Source organism: Uloborus diversus, chromosome 2 (genome assembly GCF_026930045.1).
Source record: "Uloborus diversus isolate 005 chromosome 2, Udiv.v.3.1, whole genome shotgun sequence".
NCBI lineage: Eukaryota > Metazoa > Arthropoda > Arachnida > Araneae > Uloboridae > Uloborus > Uloborus diversus.
This window is the reverse complement of record NC_072732.1, coordinates 198089925-198104014: the sequence shown is the minus strand read 5'-3', so window position 1 is coordinate 198104014 and position 14090 is coordinate 198089925. Positions and strand designations below refer to the sequence as shown.

Sequence of the window (14090 nt, the reverse complement as noted above, 5' to 3'; positions counted from 1 at the left end):
AATAACTTTGAAGAAAGGAAAAGACTACTCTAAAAAATGCTTGCTGAAAAGGATGACGTGTCTGATGACTTAATAAAAAATTTCAGATAACAGTAGATCATTTGGAGCACTTTTTTTTAGTAAAGATCTTCCCCTTTATAGAATCAATTACAAGTGAATAAAACTGTTTGATAAGTTACAAACACCAAAAGATGTTTTTCTATTTTATCCCGATTCATGGCAAAAGAAAGGAAGCTATTTAAAGGGAAGAGGTATCGTTGAGATGCTGAAAGTTGTGAATGATACAACTGAATGAAGAGCACAATTAATCGAAGAATTTCACAATCAATTTACCAAATATGAGTCACAAAAGCAATTTATTTTACAGACAGTCTAAGACTATCGGGAAAAAAATGCACACGATTGAGATACATTGAGAAAAGGAGATTAAGGTAAAGTTTCTAAAGCACTATTTCATTCTGCTTCAATGTAAAATCTTTAGATGATATGAAGTATTTAAAAAGATTAAGTTTAGTGCTTCCTCACTGTAAAAATATTTTGCAAACCTAAGAGAAACAATGTACGATGTCTGAAGTTAAAACTCGAAGATTTGCATGAAAATTATCAGAAGTGTTAAAGTTCAACGTCCTGGGGCACGTGTTATTATTGACCGATCGAGGTCAAATTTTGCACAGATTACTTTTTATTATAGTGTCACAAAACTAGGGGGCGTCACTTGTTAAATTCCAAAAAAAATATTTTCCCATATAAATAAGGACCCCCCTAATATATATATATATATATATATATATATATATATATATATATATATATATATATATATATATATATATATATATATATATATATATATATATATATATATATATATATATATATATATATATATATATATATTTCGTTACTGACATAAGTAGGAAAATATGGGGTAAAACAAAACAGTTAAGATAACTTATCGTTTTTAAAAGGAAGAAATTGGAGCTTTGTTTTGAAAATTATAGTACATAAAGAAGAAACAAATTTATTTTATAGTGAAACTTGCACTAAAATATTATTTTTAATTTTTGGCAGTAAATTTGTACCTTTAAGAAAAGTGGAAAATTTTCATCTTTTTTCTCCGTGATAAAGTGAAAAATAAAATGTTTTTTTAAAGAAATTTTTTTTCATTTGATTAAGAAAAATATTTTTCATCAAATGAATAAATAATTTACGACTGAATGAAGAAATTAATAAGTAATGAAACAATAAACGAAGAAATTAACGAATTAATATATGAGACAGAATGAATGAGTGAATAAAATAGTGAAGGAATAAGAAAATAAGTGAGATAATGAATAAATATAAAGGAATTAATAACATGAAAAGCCTAAATAAAGGATAGAGAGCAAAGGATCACGTTACTCGTTAACTGCCAACGGTAAAACTACATCACCGGATACAAGGTCTACTCACCACATTGAGCAATGGATTATGTGACTCGCTATCTACCAATCACAAATGCAATATAATGATAAACGTCAAGCCACGGCAAAGTGAAATCAATAAGCAATGTTGCTTTTTCAAAAATTAATAAATAAAATTACTGAAACATTTCAAGTACCGACCTTTCAGTGAGACCATAAGCAAAAACTCCAACTCCGAGAATAGCCGGTATCCATAGAGAGGCCATGAGAGTGGACACCCAAGCAAAGTAGAAAGCGATTTTTTCACCGAAGTAATCTCTGATTTCGTGGATGGGCTGCCTGCTGCATGGGCCACCCCATTTTCTACTCAGTTCTCTGCGCAGGTCTGTGGGGGGCGTCTCGTCCCGGAGGTCCTCCACCCTCCGTCGAATTTCGCTCAGACTGACGGGTTCTATGATAGATGGATCGTGGAGGGTGAATCCGTCTTTAAAAGCCCTCATCATTAATAGGTACGATAGACCTAGAAAGAGAGAAGAAAAATCCCAGATAGGCATCGTTAAAGAATTAGCAAACATTTCGAAATACAATGTAACCTCGATTTAACGATTGCCAAGGGACTGAAAAAAGTTATTGTAAAATCAAGGACATTGTTAAATCGAGGAGCGAATACATTCAATGCAGTTAAATCCGAATCAGTGAAACGTATCATTAAATTGAGAAAATCGTTAAATCGGGTATCGTTAAATCGAAGTTATACTTATTATAAAAAGCAGTTTTGTACACTGCTCGACATTGAAAATGTAACACCAAGAAGGAGTGTTCAGAAATTTATGCAAATTTTAGAGTAGACGTACATCACTGAGTTATGTAAATGATGTAAAATGGGCAGCTCTCCGATGCACGTGAAGTAAGATATAAGGGAAGGAACTTGCAGAATTATGGACAATTATTCGTGTCGTGATTTCTGACTGGAGAATTATCGAAGAAATTTTGTTTTTGCCTTGGAGGATACGTGTAACACGAACGCCAACGAAGGCACTTCCTGCAGATAGACGATTTTACGAGGGGTGGGGTGATCGAACTGAGAAGGGGAGGTTAGTCCGTACGTCAAATCGCAGCTGATACCCACATGGATGCGAGCACGGTGCATCGGCTGTGCCGAAGATGGTTGGAATAACGAAGTGTGGTAAGATTGAGGGGTGCAGGGGCAGTCAGAGTGACGTCAGAACGCGTGGATCGGCGCATCCACCGATAAACTGTAGCAGACCTACAAGTCACTTGTTCCTCGATTCTGCAGCAGGTGCAAGATACCCTGAATGATCCCGTGTCAACCAGAACCATTTCCCGTCGTTTGGTCGCACGTGGTCTGCAATCACGGCGTCCGCTAAGAAGACTGCCATTGACCCCACAACATAGACAGCAACGTTTAGTATGGTGCCGGACTAGAGCGACGCGGATGACAGAATGGCGAAATGTCGTGTTCTCAGATGAATCCCTCTTCTGTTTATCCAGTGATAGTCGCCGCATACGTGTGTGGCGTCGACGTGGAGACAGATCTAATCCGGCAGTAACTGTGGAACGCCCCACCGCTCGACAACGTGGCATAATGGTTTCGCAATTTCATACAATTCCGTATCAGCTCTAGTTCATATTCAGGGCACTATGACGGCCCAACGATACCTGGATAATGTGCTGTGGCGGTGGCAATCCCTTACCTTCAAGGGCTACCTAATGCGATTTTTCAGCAGGATAACGTCCGACCACACAGTGCTCGCACTGTCAACATGCTTTCCAAGGCACACAGATGCTTCCCTGGCCACCATACTCTCCTGACCTGTCACCAATCGAACATGTGTGGGATGTGATTTGGACGCTGTTTGCAGACTCTGTCCCTGCCTCGTTCAGAAGAAGAACTGTGGCAAATGGTTGAAAGGGAATGGAGAGCCATCTCTCTGGACCATCCGCACCCTTGTTGACTCTATGCCTAGACGTGTTTCTTCGTGTATCTCTGTCCGTGGTGGCTCTACGTTCTACTGAGCCGACGCCGTTCTCGCTCTGTATTCTGCCTATCATTTTGAAACTAAGGTCATTTATTATTCCTTGCTATCTCTCTCTTTTTTCCAAATTTCATCACTTTTTGACCACTCCTTCTTGGTGTTGCATTTTCAATGTCGAGCAGTGTATTATTAGTGCTGTTTATAATTGGGCTACGCATTGTCTGACCACGTCTACCATGGACTTGGCAAGCTTCCAGTTAGGACGATTCTATCTGAGTTAGAAAATCGTCCGTCATGGTATGACGGGTGAAAATTATTTCTACATTTGAAACAAAGCCATTGCCTGTTTGGTGATATTTTGATTTTTGATAGTTGAACCCTAACTCCAGTGGATTAACCCTAAACTCCAGTTGATAGTATCAATAAAGTCTTTCCCTGCATGTCAAACATTACCAAAACATATTATCAAATTATCATGCCATGGCGCGAGTTTCATTGTTGAAACACGTGGGTTACTCGATCATGAGCTATTATTTATATGTGGATGAGGAAGAAAATGAGAAATTTGTTATGCGTGTTTCGTTCAATTCAATGTGACTTTGCTTAATTTAGAAGCTAACACTCATATGCAACAGCAAATTGACATCTCTACAAACTAACAGATGCATACGTTTTCCTCTGATAATCTGTCTTTCAATCTCATCGGTGGTAAGACAGTGTTAGTTCTTCATCATTTGGAGACCGAGTGGATTCTTTTTGCCTAGTGCCCCAGGAATCGGCAGCTTATATTTGACATCACTTAAGTGCCAATGATAGTGGCGGATACTATTATCACTTGAAAATTCTGACGCCCAGTTCCCACCGTATGGAGGTACCAAGTCTTCTTTTCTTTTTTTTTTTTTTGATGTGAATTGGCTAAGAATTTAATTCAGCAGAGAGCATGCAAGCTAAATAGATACTCAAGGAAGTTTTAGCATTCCACATAATCTTACGGTACATAGGTTCATGATTTTCCACTTCTTGAAAAAAAAATCACCCATTTGGTCTGGATTTGAATACTCAAACTTGAGAGCCTTACCATTACGCTATTCTGCACGCAATTAATCATTGTTAATATATAAAGTAAGAGTTAAAAGTATAATGGAAAAAAATAGTTAAGCATTAAGAAAAAAGAAAATATACCTTAAAGAAGAGGAGAAAAATAAATCAAACGTTACATCTTGAAAAAAAGTAAGATCAAGTTGTCAGTTATTATTAATTACCAACATACGCCTTGAAAAAACTGAGAAAAGTAGTTAAGCAGCGTTAATAACTTCCCAATGCTTTTGAGAACATTCAGCTTAAATGTTATTAACCCATGTAGGCACCCAAAGAAAGGTGGTCTGAAGATTTCAAAGAAAAAAGTAGTTGGTCATTACCTCTTTATGCACAGCTAACTCACTTAAACTTCATAGAGCCGCCCGGGTGTACTCGTGAAAAAAATCAAGTGGGCAAATAAATAGCACAAACCTTCTCAAAACCGAGAAAAGCAGTTTGTCATTGATGATGTATTGACAAAATTATGAGGATATTCAATTTAAATGTAATTACGAGGGATATGTTAAGGCAAGCTGAGAAAAAAATTTATATTGAAGTTTCATTGGATGGTTAAAAGATTTAAGCAGCAAGATTGCGAGTTGGGTATCAGAAGAGGAAGAACTTACCAATTTTTTCCGGTAATTCATCATTGTCATTATGTCTTGATATGTTTATATTGCTAAGTATATTGTAAACCTAAAAAAAAATATTTGTTATACATTATTTTAGGAAGATTTTATATAAAAACACAAGCATTTTTGAAGCATGTATTCATATTGATCACATACAGTGCCTCGAGGTTTTATCGAATGCTTTTTTATTCTTCAGTACGCGGTGGCGGAGATGCGTAAAAATAGTATGCTTATATTATTTAGCTTAGTAACTATTACGAGCAATTTTTAATCGTGACTTTAAAAATGATGTCACAGTTTCAAAGATGTATTTAAAAAAATTTCCCGTTCTTAAAAACGAACACAACGAAAATAGAACTCGGCAATGTTTACTAATCATTGTTTGTTATTTTATTTTTATTATTTATTTATTTTTTTATTGATTTGCTTTGAAAAGTTTCTCATTTATTTGCGATTTAATTTTTAAAATTTTTTCTAACCCTTTCTGACCTTGTTACTCGAGTTGGAATCAGTGAATCTCTCTCTCCAGCTATCGACTTAATCTAGGCCGCGGTGATTGACAAGGCGTCAAACGTGTAACCAAAAAGTTCAATGCAAACCGGTCTAAGATCCTCCGTATTCGTTAATGGTGATTGGAGCACGTTAGATGTGTCGTGGTCGCATGCCCTCCAAGTGAATTAATACTTCTGGGGATGCTGGACCAGGAATTGCTCGGCTTCTGGTCTGGATTAAAAAAAAAGAAGAGAGAGCTGTTTTTCGGAGCTCATCCAACCGGTAAAACCACAAATGTTGGTAATTACGGGGAAACCTGGAGTGTGATGCGATATTGGCTTCATTTAAGTTTTTCTTTAGTTCTTCTGTTTTTCCAAATCCATCGCTTGTTATGTCGATATAATTCATGAACTATCATTACAAGAAAAAAAAGAGAGAGAGAGCTTAAAGACCGTGCATAACGAACAAATCGGATAATCAACTCCAGAATCATCGAGATTTTACTACAATTAACATAAATTAGCACAATCGTAAAACATTTCTTTCAAATTCATGATATTGCTATGCAGTGCACATTAAATTAATAAATCTAAATAATCTTAAAACCGAAGTTTTAATTCCCGTTGAATTCGTAAACATACTTTAGTCACTGAAGCAAAACCACAACGAACTACTTCCACACAAACGCAGACGAAACAAACACAAACAACCTATCAAATATTCGTCATCATACAATCATGTCCATCTTCTATCAGTCATCTATCTTTTACGAGCCGTCTTAGGATTTACTCGAAGATGCCCCTCAACATTTCCCAGCAATTAAAATTCCATGCAACATCCTGCAGCCCAAACCTGTGGAATTACCCTGCTACAAGTGAGCGTAATAGACCACCAGACCATAAACGTTTTCCCTTTTCGTTGACATTTTTTCGTTTTAGAACAATCGAATTTGAGTTTTCCCTTCCGTTTTGGGCGTTTTAATGTCTTTGAGCTGCAGGAGAATTGATCTTCATTCTTGAACGCTCTGCTACTCACGTGAAGAGATTGAAGAATATTTGCTCGGAGAACCATTTGAAAGCGAATGACCTTGTGTGAGACTTTTAGTTGCCTTGTTGCGTTCAAGATTCTCAAGATTTTGGAGTAATAAGTTGGAATACTAAACATGAAAAACTAAAATTTAAAAATTTAAAAAACCTCAACTGGGTCTCAAATGTAGAATCAAGAGAGAAAATTGAAAATCCTTTTAAAAGCCTTGTACTATTAAAAAGCAATCGCAAGTATTTTATTCGTTGACAGATAGAAACTGGCAGCAGATAAAAATTTTCAGTCAATTTCCTTGTTGGTCAACAATGAATTCGGTTACTAATTGTGTGAATAAAGGCTTCGCCATATTTAAAATCTGCTTTGAAAAAACGTTATAATTTGAATTCAATATAACACGGAAGTTTTAAACTCATTCTATCAGACGCGGAAAAAAATTACTTTTTATTTCGGTACTAAACTCTCAAATATTTAAATATTTTTTCACTGCGAAAATCGCAAAAAACCCTTTAGAGATATCTGATTAATATCTTCGTTAATTAGTGTCCTCCAAACTTAGCTAATAATACTCTCGATCAACTCTCCTTTCGAACAAAAAAAGTTTTTCAAAATCGGTCCATCCGTTTAGGCGCTAGAGTGCCGCAGTCAGATACATAGACACACAGATGCATAGATACCCAGATACACATACACGTCAAACTTATAACCTCCTTCCTTTGTGTGTCAGAGATTAAAAAGGCTTATTCTAAAAAAATGCGACAGTTATTAAAATTATTGTTGCTGTTGTTTTTCTGCTGTACATGTCATTTTCATTTCCCACTCATGTACTTGAATTATTGTCTTCATTAGAATGTAATTATTATAACTAAAATACAAGGTGTCCGAAAAGGTCTTGACACATTTTGAAAATTCATAAAAAAATCCAGGTTTGCGCAAATATGCGGTTTGCACCATAATTCTTCACAGGCTCAAGATTTTTTTTTTTTTTTTTTTTTGCGATGTCATAAAAAAAAAAAAAGAAAGAAAAAACGTGTGATAAGTAATCGCTCTATCGTAGCAGTAGGAAAAACTAAAGTCTTTTAAGGTGTTTCAATCAATTTATTATACAGATAGCAATACATTTCATCACAAGACTTCAATTGGTGCATCGTATGTTGCTCGAACCACACCTAAACGGTACTCAAGTTCATCCCATGTCCACAAACGGTGCACTCATCAACTCTGGTAATGAAAGGTACAGTGAAACCCGTGTAAGTTCACCATTTGCGGTGCACTTCTTTAGTGGTCAACTTAAACAGGTGGTCAACTTATAGAGATGATTAATATAATATAAGACTAATTCTGTGCCTGACAAAGGCGGTCAACTTAGACAGGTGGTCAGGTTATAAGGGAGGTCAACTTTACAGGTTTTACTGTATTGCTTTCTGTTTCATAAAATGATTGAATGCTTCACATGATGTTTTTTGTCTGTCTGCGACAATACAGCGATTACCTATAAAGACAACTTTTTCTTTTTTCCTTTTTTTTACGATGTCATAAAAAAACCTTGAACCTGTGAAGTATTATGACGTAAACCGCATATTCATATGACCATTTTTGTTGCTTTTCCACGAATTTTTAAAACGTGTCAAGGACTTTTTGGATATCTTGCATTTTGAAATTAAAATCATCTGATTCAAATGCCGTTCAAGGGCGCCAAATTAAAGACCAATTAATCGTAGTTTATTTATTTTTTCCTTGCTCAAGTAGTTCTGAAAAATGATTTCTTGGACAATTCAGTCAAATAAGAGTAAATTCAAACTCGCGAGTTCTTTCCCCCTTTTATTTAAATTAGACTGGATTGGGTTTGCTCCAAATCCTCTGCGGTTGATTTGCTTCAAATACAGGTAAATAAAATTGCGCATGAAAGATATGAAAAACTAGTTTACTGTTGGCTCAAGAATTGTTTTCCCCCTTTTCTTTTAAACCTAAGTTACATTTTATTATTTTATTATAGCTTTATTTCCTAATGATTATTAGTTTAAAATTAAGGATATAGAACAAGTAACGTCAAATATGAAGGGAAGTTAATATTTTGAATTTTAAAAGAATACATATTCTTGGATTCGCTTGTCCAATTTACTCACGTTTTACACTTCCTTTTTAGCCTACTTTCCCAGTAAAAGTCAGAAAAAGAAGAAAAAAGCATGAAAGAAGGCTTAATGCATCTTAAAAATATCGCAAAAAACAAAAAAAAAAGTCAAAAATAAATAAAATAATAAAATAAATATTAAAAAATTAAAAATTGGAAAGTAGTGTATTGAGATGGGGAAAAATGTCTGTCGGTCTGTCTGTCTGTCTCTCTGCCCCCCCCCCTAATAACTTTTGAATGAATAGTCCGATTCGAACAAACTTTTTTTTTGTTCGAAAGATCTCGGAGAGGACACCTCATTCCCATATTTCACTTTTTGATTTGAACTATTTTTTGTTCAATTTTGAACAGTTCAAAAAAACTTAACATTAGCGCCTACGGGGAAATTCAAGGCAATTCCGAACTGTGAGGCGAATTTGCTTCAAACAAACTTTGTAGAAAAAAGCTTTTGATGAAAAACTTGTATATAAAATATCTTTTTGATTTGAACAATTTTCCGTTCAATTTTGAACAGTTCAAATCCCTTAACATTAGCGCCTACGGGGAAACTGAAAGTCAATGTAGATTCCGTACTTGTTTTTTTTTTCAAACAAATTTTGTTGGAAATAGCTCTTGACGCCAAACTCCAGACTTCGACTCCGAGAATTTAGGGGCACTTGACTCCGACTCCGACTCCTATGCCCGACAATTAATCGGACTCCGACTCCCCGACTTGACTCTGACTTCGCAGCTTTGGCAAAAATTTATACACGGAGGACAAATGACTGACTCCGATTCTTAGATATTCGACTCCGACTCCTTTACCCCAAAATGAGATTGACTCCGACTCCGACTCCACAACTATGGTTTTGACTGTGAAATAATTATTGTTGATTTGACTTGTTTTTATTTTTACGCTAAAGTTTTAATTTAGGTATTCAGTTTTCGGCGAATAAACTCGAAGTCATTTATGTTTCTACATAAAGATATGCGCAGACGATTTTTTTTTCTTTTTTTTTGACAATGAAAATTATTTCTTTAAGTTGAAATTTTATTGTTTTTATTTATTTTGGTAAGTGCATTAATTCATTTAAAAAATTGTTTTTGGCAACAGGGGAAAAAGAAACGATTTTTTTTTTTTTTTTTTTGATATGATGTTTTTATTTTAATGAGCTTATTAATTTTAATTATTCGCAACTCCAACGAACTATAGGGGGCACTGCAGTCACTGTCTAATGGCGGACGAAAAAACTAAAACAAACGCACGTCGTAGCGTAGAAAATGCTAATAATCCTAGTAATTTTTGTTTTGTATGCATGACTTTTTTGTTTTATTCTTTTTAAATCAATTTTCAAAGTGTTATGGATATTCTGGCCCATGTAAAAAGAAATGAGAATTCAAGAAGCATTACTAAACATTAGAAATTAATACAAATTTCGTAGTTCGTAGTTGTAAGCAGCCGTTTCCACGATGTCGATTTCAAAATTTATCAATTCTTGATGAAACTACATTTTTATTGTAGCCATTAGAACACTATAAAGATTTCATGTAAATTAACCTTTGTTTATCAGTGTTATCAAAAGAGGAAGATGAAAGATCTTTGTTTTGTTTGGCTAGCGCTAATTGTTTTACATTCGGTTTCGTATGTTTCTAATTTCTGAATTATGATTTAATTCTGTCATGAATCATCAATAAAATTCTCACGGATACATGGTGGTAGTTTTCTTTTGAATTGATCTTCCATTATTTCTTTAAACTTATCGAATTCTGTTATCTTTCTACCATTTTAATCCACACATGATAAAAAATAAAAATGGTTTACAACTGACATGCAAAATCTCGCCAAGCAAGTGCTCTTTGCTCGCACAATACTAAAACTATAACCCTAAAATATAATCGCACTATTTTCGCGATGAAAATTCTCAGCGTTAAACATTTTTCATTCCGTTCTACGATAATACTGCATACAATCCTTCTTTTGAGCTTAAGATAAAAAATAAAACATATTCTTACAAATTCACACAAAACAATAAAAAAATTTAACTTGTATAAAGTTATCCTCTTCCAAAAAAAAAAATATGCTTCGAATAGACTTGCAAATGCGAAGTTTGTTAATCCAGAGTTCTTCTTTGTTTAGGATTTCACGCCATTTACGACAGTCAACTCACTTTTTAAAGGGTAATAATAAAGACTAACATTATTTTGAGGAGCTCGAGAATAACATTAAGGGAAAAAAACACTTTCTATTGCTGAAAGCAATCCAAGACACATCGAATGTGTTAATAAATACTCATAACAAACTGCCTATGTTTACTCAACAGACATACGTGGAACGCAATGTTTTAGTTTTTTCGGCAGTTATGTAAATTACCGCAAGGTAGCGTATTCGAGCGCTGGAGTTGCGAATTATTTTTTCGTTTTGAAAGCTGTTAAAGATTTTTTTAATGGAAAAAAGTGTATTAGCTGCATTGTTTAAAAGTTGCTGCTATTTTTTTTTACGCATTTAATTTTTTTACATGAGTGAGGAATATTTTATTCCTAGAAATCAGCTTAAAGTATTTTAAAAATATGTTTGAAAAAATTTGCGATTTTAGCTATTTTTGAGAATATTGATCAGGTACTAGAAAGTAGTATGGGTATACGGGAGAGTAGGCTCGTCTAGTTCTAGACAGAACTTCTTGTTATATCTAAAAAATATAGTGAATTCCTATAAGTTTTTGGTACGTTATTCGCTTTTAGCTGGGGGTAAATTTCCGGATTAGGAGAAGTTTAAAATTCATGTATAATGCTGCCGAAATATGAACATACAATTATTGAAGGAATTACTAGCTGTTACTAGTACTGAATTTTTAATTAAAAAAAAGTGTGGAAAACCTTAGAGCCCTCAGAATTAATTTTCATGCAAAAAAGAAAAGAAAGAAAAAAAAAATTAATTTGAATTTTGGCATCTTGAATTCAAATTATGTTTTTCGCAATCACGAGTGTGTGTGTGTGTGTGTGTGTGCAGGCATGATTGTGTGGGTATGTGTGGGTGTGTATGTGTGTGTGTATGTGTGTGTGTGCAGGCATGATTGTGTGGGTATATGTGGGTGTGTATGTGTGTGTAGGTGTGTGTATGTGTGTGTTTGTGCCTGTGTGTAGGCATGATTGTGGGCGCGCGTGTGTGTATGGGTGTGTGTAGGTGTGTGTGTAGGATATGGACGCAACCTGTAGACGGTTTTAGCTATAGGAGCAGCATCAAGAGTGGCCGGTCGACGGTGGGGCTGCAGAGGGAGGCGGGGGGAAAATAAAATCATAGGGAATTCAAAACAGTCAAATGAGAACAATAAGCAATATGATTGCTCAAAAAAAAAAAAAAAAAAAAAAACGAATTCTGTCGACAGGAGCTAAGATTTTATGACCTCCCATGCAAATTGCACTTTCATCATGCCAACCTTTTCGAAACGATAAATGAGTACAAACTTACTAATAAACATCTGATTGAAGACCATAAAATGCATTCATTGGGATGATCTGAATCTGTAAACAGTTCTATACAGTCCTTTTGAAATGGTGCACACACTTGAGAACCTGAAACGAAAACAAATGTAATTGCAAATTAAAATGAATTTCTTTTGTTTTTGCAAGAATAAGAACATTGCCAAAATTGTATTCACATAAATTTTTCTCCCGAAATTTAATTTCAATGTTAGAGTTAAAAATATGACCGCTCATATTTGATTTATTAAAATTCTCTCTTATTTCCTTTTTTATTTCCATTTTTCTGCTTCTGCGTAAAGACATGGTAACTAGAATTCGTGGTGGATTTCTGAAGTTTTGGCAATACTTGTTTTAAAATGTAGCCGACGGTTATCGATTAGGCTTTCTTCTCTTAACTAAAGTGTGCGATTTATACGGGATGTTTATAAAAACTTACACTGATAAGGAAAATTCATTAAAAAATTTAAAAAAAAAAAAAACTACTTCAGAGTAAACATAATTCTTCATTTAAATTTATTTTGATCTTTATCTCAAAGAGTTTTTCTTTTTTTTTACAATGGTAATGCCCTTTGTACAATTTTCGTAGTTCTCAGAAGATTTAGATTATTTTCAACTTCGTGTCAAACTCTCCAATAAGGTAAATAGCTCCCTAAGTTTCATCAAAACAACGCGTGTGTGTGTATGTGTGTATGTGTAATTCCTAAAGATAAATACGCACTCATTTTTCAGTGGTTGGAATTTCGGGAAAATTCCTAACGGTAAAACGTTTACCATCGCAAAAACAAAACCTTTTCACATATAAGTATGAAAAGTCATTTTTGATGCACGTTTATTTCATTTTACTTTTTTTTTTTAAATTTAATATGCCCCCCCCCCAAGAAAAAAACCCATAAAAGATTTCTGGTTTTCCTCTGAGTTTGCGGAGTCGGAAGAAAAGCGACCGACTTTGCAAGCACTGGCAGAGTTGCAGACTTGAATGGAAAATGGCCGACTCCGACTCTTGAAATTTTAAGCATTCGACTCTCGAGTCCGACTCCGACTCTTTTACCCCAAAATGAGTTCGACTCCGACTCCGCAATCCTGGAATTTCCTAAATCTCTCCTGCTACATGGAAGGGTTATTGTCACTTATAAGACAAATCAAACTTATGCATCTTAGAAAATACTTTTTAAACCTAAAAGTTGTAGTTTGTTTAACTTCAAAAAGGCAATAATAGTGGTTGCACTTTCCGAGTTGCGGATCCTGCCGGATTTCTGAACGCCTGATTTCCGGTTGAATACAGGCCTTATAGAAATTCCTATTTCTGATTTTAAAATCCCTTTTTCACTCAAAATAATGCCGCTAAATTTATTCATGCAAATTCTCTCATTTTACGCACAAGTCGCCCCAATTTTCAGCTTTCAATGTTGTTAGCTGTGGTACGTTTTTTACATCAAACTTCCGGTTGAAAACAGAGGTGAGCCAATAACTACATTACGTCAGTGATGATAATTGCCACCTGCTTCAATGGTTACCGGTTGAGATGGGGAAGATTGGTGTGACCTTGAGGTGTAATTTTGAGTTCAGAATAACACGGGAGGTGAATGTAGCAATCCTTCGCCACGCTGAATATTAAAATAACACTTTCCATACGGCACGTTCTTGTTTCTTAGTTAAATGAAATCTGGATGTGAATATGAAATGCTTAAAATCGTGGGAAATTAACCTGGACAAGTAACAAACATTGAATAATAAGTTTATGAGTCTTTAAATAAAGTAACTATATTTGATGAACGATAAACCGTTAATGTTTTGAAAGGAAAATAAGTATAGCTCGACCACGAAAAGAAGGCGGATGACCTTGAAGCAAAAACATCAT

The 14090-nt window shown here is 34.8% G+C and overlaps 1 protein-coding gene across 1 annotated transcript in view; it reads right to left on the bottom strand.

The window, feature by feature from the left end:
• Positions 1–14090, bottom strand: part of LOC129216236 (anoctamin-8-like) — a 75507-nt gene that overhangs the window by 34712 nt on the left and 26705 nt on the right. Inside the window, exons 4-6 of the mRNA XM_054850435.1 lie at positions 12219–12313; positions 5104–5173; positions 1605–1923 (exon numbers count right to left, since the gene is read on the bottom strand). Of these exons, the coding sequence (XP_054706410.1) occupies positions 1605–1923; positions 5104–5173; positions 12219–12313 (484 nt within the window). The remainder of the gene's footprint in view (positions 1–1604; positions 1924–5103; positions 5174–12218; positions 12314–14090) is intronic.